The sequence below is a fragment of the Egretta garzetta genome, unplaced genomic scaffold, assembly GCF_000687185.1.
Source record: "Egretta garzetta isolate BGI_Z169 unplaced genomic scaffold, ASM68718v1 scaffold81, whole genome shotgun sequence".
NCBI classification, from domain to species: domain Eukaryota; kingdom Metazoa; phylum Chordata; class Aves; order Pelecaniformes; family Ardeidae; genus Egretta; species Egretta garzetta.
This window is the reverse complement of record NW_009258671.1, coordinates 3654283-3660388: the sequence shown is the minus strand read 5'-3', so window position 1 is coordinate 3660388 and position 6106 is coordinate 3654283. Positions and strand designations below refer to the sequence as shown.

General features: G+C 40.0%; 1 protein-coding gene across 2 annotated transcripts in view; it reads right to left on the bottom strand.

The window, feature by feature from the left end:
• The window catches only part of SOX5 (SRY-box transcription factor 5), a 263656-nt gene extending 258440 nt beyond the window's left edge, over positions 1-5216 (bottom strand). For both annotated transcript variants that reach the window (XM_035888537.1, XM_009648741.2), the window contains exon 1: positions 4986-5216. In XM_035888537.1, coding sequence (XP_035744430.1) covers positions 4986-5216 — 231 coding nt within the window. The remainder of the gene's footprint in view (positions 1-4985) is intronic.
• Positions 5217-6106: the final 890 nt, after the last annotated feature.

Genomic DNA, 6106 nt, shown 5'->3' with positions numbered 1-6106 from the left:
TCCCTTCCTGCTTTGTTTTAATTGAACTAGTCCTGTTCAGATAAGCCTGTCTCTCTCTTACAAAACCAACAGTTTATAGTTTAAACTGGGAAATAGTGAGAGTGCGTGTGTGTGTTGTAATTATGGTGCCTGCTAACAATTTCATACTGCCACATTGCACATATGGCTTCCAAGCTAGCTTTATCTGAATCTTTGTGAATCTATTCTCCGTGCTATTAAACTGAGCACATTCCACATCGTTCAAAAGTAATTACACTTTTGTCTAGAGTGTAGGAGACTGCTCTCCCCAAACAATGAAATTCTCATTATTAGAGCTGGCACAATAACGGCACTGGTGTTCACAACACTGTGCATTGTACCATCACAATAACTTATCCTAAGCTTGATGCACAAAGGTACACTGGAAATTAAAATTTCTCTAAAACCACTGTGGGTTTTTTTTAATAGACATTCTTTAGCTCAGTATAATTAGAGTCCTATTTGACTTTTTAAAAAGCTATATGCATTCAGATTTCCATTATCTTCGCAACTTCTGAACAGTAGCTAAGTGCTCTAGCCGCGTGTTGCTCTGATCCAATACTATTCACATGCTGACAACCCCAGACCAACAGGTGAAGTGCAGGCCAGGATGTATGTGATAAGAGAATTCAAATGCAGCATTGAACAACCTTTTATTTTGGACAAGTGGAGGAAAAGCATGAAACACTGTGTCGGTAAGCTCTTTGACCAGTAGTAGTGTTCTTAGTATGACCAAAGTTTCTTAATAGTATTCCCACGTTACAGAGGAGTAACTTCATTCACCACAGAAATGCAACATTTTTTAGTATGAGGCAATAAAGCTATTTAACAGCATACTGTAACACTACCTATCAATTTAAAGCACTGCTGACAATGAATTCTAAATCTCACTGAAAGTGCAGGACAAATGTGGGCTACCAGTGCAGTTACACAGTTTGGAACAAGACAGTGGCAAAATTACACTTTACCAGTTTGATCTTTTGGTCAGAGCTTCCCTTTTTTTTTAATCTCATCCAGCATTTGATTGATATTCTACAGTTAAGAAGAATGGTTGAATTTGACAACAGTAATCAGTGCTTTTAGCCTTGACATCTCTTATTTTCAGAAATTCGCACACCGACACCGTTGGTGAGATCAGTAGTCTTGAAAAGTGGCAAAACCAACATGGTAAGGCAGAAAAATAGAAATAGATAAAATAAACCTTTGCAACTTAGATGAGCTAACAACTTTCTGTGCTATCCAAATACTGTAGCGTTAATAGGTTTCTTCAAAAGAGGCATTAACTGATACTGTAATCCTCAAGTGTTTCCCTGCTAACCTTATGGCCTGCTACGAACGTCCTAAAGGGAACCTCAGACATATTCTAGGTCACATGATTTGTCTTGTGTTTTCTTCTGAGCTTTTGGTTTAAGTCTGATAAATTATTGTTTCTTCTCTTATCAGCGGAAGAGCTTTCCTACTTAAAGTAAGTATCTAGTTTCCTCTATCAAGAGGAAGAGAGTTTGGGATAGAGTTGCCCCTGACTTTCACACAACCACAGAATGGTTGAGGTTGGAAGGGACCTCCAGAGGTTGTCTGGTCTGACCCCCTGCTCAAGCAGGCCCACCTAGAGCCAGTTTCCCAGGACCGTGTCCAGACGGCTTTTGAATATCTCCAAGGATGGAGACTCCACAACCTCCCAGGGCAACCTATGCCAGTGCTCGGTCACCCCCACAGTAAAAAGCATTTTCTGATGTTCAGATGGAGCCTCCTGCATTTCGGTTTGTGCCCACTGCACTAACCTTTCTCTGGCTGCAGTTCCAGCATCCTCAGAAATACCCTGTGCGTTTTGATGGGAAGATGGGTTTTGCAGCTTTTTGCCAATTTTGGTTAGGTTTAAAGAGTTCTCTCTAGGGATTTCGCCCTCCCTTTATAAAAATTTACCCAGCATTCTGAGTTACGACTCTAAGTTGGCAGTTGTTAAAACCTGGTAAAGTGCAACAGGGTAAATTTTCAAAAGTCTGTTATCGCTCTGTTGCAACCAACCCTTTACCTTAAGGATCCTAGGACGTCCCAGCTGGCAGGACTTGTAAAAGGAAGCACAGCTGGAAGTCACCTATGAAACAGACGGTCAATTAGCAGCTAGAAAAGCGAGGCCAAGAAATTGATTCTCGAGGCTGAAATTGTTTTCCTAACTGTCCCTTCATGACCCAGTGCTGAGAGGCAGAACACAAGGAGCCAGGGATGGCTGTGGCGACAAGAGGAATTCAGCTACGCAGCCTACTGATGAGACAAAACTGTGTAATTCCATACCTTTTCCAGATCCCTTGGCTGTGGTCTTCTTCTGCTGAGATTGTTCCCTAATCCAAAAGGGTGTTGTACATGTAAGCTAACACAGAAAGATCTCTCTGGATCTATACCATGTCTACTTAAGAATCCCTTCAGAGAAGAGTCTTAGCCAACAATCATGCACAAAGCAGTATGGTGGTTTAAAGGGGTGCAGCAGAGTGATGCACGACATGATTTCAGACCGGTTGCATGTCTGATCCTGTCTTATTCGATGTTGGAGAGATCTGTAAAGGTGTCCCCTGCTAAGGACAGCATGTGGCTGCAAAACGAGAACTCCATAGTCACTTGCAGACTCAGTTAATAGGTGTAGTAGTACAGCTGACAAGCTATTAAGAAGTGTGAAGCACACTGCTGGAGCTTTATCAATAAAACTGTATTGGACCGCACTGTGCAGTGGTGTGTGCACATGTGCATACAGCTGGATTTGCTTCCCAGAGACTATAAAATAGCACAGAATGTCAATTCAAACAGTGTAAAAATGACCTCCGTAATGCTACCAAAGTGAACACCCTTTGGGAATGACTTTTGCAACTGCTAATCACCCAAACTGAAGTTAATCTAAAAGTTATCCAAGCACTAGGTTCCTTCTTATAACTACATACCACAACAGCAGAGGGAGTGATTATGTATATTTTAGTCATTTGAACTGATCACTTCCTTCTTTCTGGAGACACATAGGCTACATCCTTTCTGATCTACCTGGATGATGATTTTTACAAGACACTCCTCACTAAAAGAGAGACACTAAAAAATGTCACATTCATATAAACCAGCAATTTTCCTAAATATGTCTGAAGACAAACCCAGTCCCTAAAACCCCCCCTAATATGCTTCAGATAAACCTGCAGCATCTCACTACTAGAGCAAAGCTGTCTAAAACGTGCAATAATTCAGTATCTTGTTGTATAAAGAGACAGAACACACTGTTTTGACATCACATTGAATATAGCCTTCATAGCAAGAAGTCACACTAGATGATCAGCTAAACTTCTTGGTCTTAAAAACTGTAAATGAATAAAGAAGTTGGTCAAAATCAGTTAAAGAGCAGTTAAGTATTTCAGTGAGGTGTAGTTAAAATACTCCTGCTGGGCTCCTTAGAAGACAATGAGGTTTTATTTCATTAGGGTCTCATTCTACACCACTGGTGTCATCACAAGTTTATTGACTTAAATGTTGTCAGAACAACCCCTTATCTTCAAGACACTCTCTTAAAATAGGCCAAAATACAGCAAAGCTCATACGCCAGTTACATACCCTAACATCCCATTGGATGCCACTGTATATTAATGAACTACAGCTCCATAAAACGTATGATAAAGGATAAGAAGTAAAACCAGCTAGAAAAAGATAATTACACATCTGCCCATAAGTAATTTTCCAATGACGTTCTTTCTTCATTTAAAGTAGCAATACACAAAGTAAAATTAAATATTCCAAACCACTGTTTGAACTTAAGCACTAGACCAAAAAGGAAGAAAAATGGATCGGGAGTTATTTTGTCTAGGAGACTAGCTTCAGTGAATATCCAGTGACTTGGTCCTATGAGAAATAACAATCCCTAAGGCTTTTTACTTAGAGCTTGTTACATATGCATAATGAGCTGTGAGGGCTGAAATACCACTATGGAGCTGTCGCGGGCTTTTATGAGAATACACTATCACCTATTTTGCAATGTCTTTTTAAAAAGCCTTCAAATATGCAGGTCCATTCATTATCTTCACTTAAAGTGAAATTGTCACTGCCCTTGTCAAAGTGGGGGACTAACAGAAAAGTTACAGTCAATTTGTAAACAGGCAAGAGCTGTGTAAGTGCATTCACAATAGACAGCTTTGTCGAGGTGCCTAAGTCCTGGGGTTTCAATGCCTTTCTCTGCACCTTTCAACCTTTATAAAAATGTATCACAGTACTCTGCATGAAGGGCCCAGACTCATCAAGTTACAACAATGACACTACGATACTAGTGAGGAACATGGCATTGCTTTTTGTTCTTTTTGTTTGTCTGCTTTTAGATAAAGCCAATCTGGACTTCCAGTGGGCTGGTAAACACAATGAATTAAAGTGCACCGTGTCATTTGTGAAGTGCACAAAAAGGTGGGAATTCACAAGTGAAAAAGTGGCAGGCTGATTTAATTCCATAAGTGCAGCAAACTTTCCTATAGGTATCTGTGGCATGTGAAATACACATCACACGTGAATTTTTAACACCAGCAAAACCCAAAGTTGCTTTTTTTGCCCTTTATACAGACTTTCATGCCTTATTATTGCATAAACTTGGCATTGGGGTGATATTTCAGACACCATGCCAAACATGACTCTCACTTACAGTGTTCCAAAACCATTTACTGTTTGCTGAACACATACACTTCAAATTCACATCACTGTAGCTAAAAATTTTTAGCACCCTAAATGCCAGCAGGCAAAGGTGAGGACAAACGGAGTTTGCACTGCAAGTGATTTAGCATTTGTTGTGGAGGGTAAAGGCAGTCCAGCTAGGTCAAAGCTTTCACATTATTGTAGCATGTTCTGTACGTGTAACTGTGCATTGTATACTCCATAAAGTACAGATCTGGATGCCAAACTACTGTAGAGGCAGAATTCAAAGAATGGATGTAAGCACAATAGACCATTAGCAAACCTACCATTGTGTTGTGCTGAGAAGTGGGAGTCCTATGGCCACAGTTCTCTTGCGTCAGCAGAGAAACTGGCTGAAATTCCTCAGAGTGAGGCTTGTTGGGAAAACTCACATGCAAGGGAAGGTGAAAGGCTGGGAGCCCGTCACTCTCCTCTTCTCCCACTTTCTGTCTGCTTGTCACCATGGCTACCTCTCCATCTGCTTCCCCATACGGAGAGGCTGGTCGCTTGGAAGACATCCTGGAAGGAACAAAAGAGGAGAAAATAATGAAACCTCCAAATAAATCCTTAATGCCGTCATTGTGTGGTTAGGGGCCATTGTAACAGAAATGCCTTTTTTGTGCTGGCAGAGAGCAGGAAACCATCCAAATACCACTGCAAAGCATACACAATTGGGAACAATGGCCAAGCAGGTAGCAACAGAACAGTGGCTTGTTTGTTGTGAGAATAATACACTAATATAGCACTCTCTTGTATTCTGGCTTCTTAAACATGAAAATTCACCTAAGAAGACTGTATAATGAAATGCAATTCCTTTAAAAAAATACCCATCTGGTTTTGCATTTGCAAGAGACTGTAAGAAGATAGAATGTCTCCCGATAGAAGCTATTGTCAACTTAGCTTTTAAGGAATAATCATCTGCATGTATTTAACCGCGACTGATAAAAAAAAATAAAGGAAAATAAAATAAACTTGCTAGTAAGCCAAAATGTCTGTGTTTATAAAACTTCACCCATGTGAACAACTGTGTTATAGTTATGTTGCAAGAATCTTTTCAGGTTTGCAGATCTGGGATAGTTAAGCAATTAAACATTCAGTTGTTAATAATCTAAGCTTTTTGACAACACAAATTCAGGGTTGTACTAAGTGAGTGAAGATTTCCTATCAAGATACCCTATACCTCCTACCTAAAGCCAGATCAGGGAAGAATACACATAAACGTAACTTGCATCTGCATCTATATAAAAAAGATACACAAGCAAGATACATAAGAGTACACGTCGTAAAAAGCACACACAAATCTTGACTTAAAATTCAGGCCCACATTCCAAAATTTTTGAGACTGTCTGATAACACTGGTCTGATAGCACGTGTGCATCTTCAACTTTTAGAAAGACCTAAAGAACCC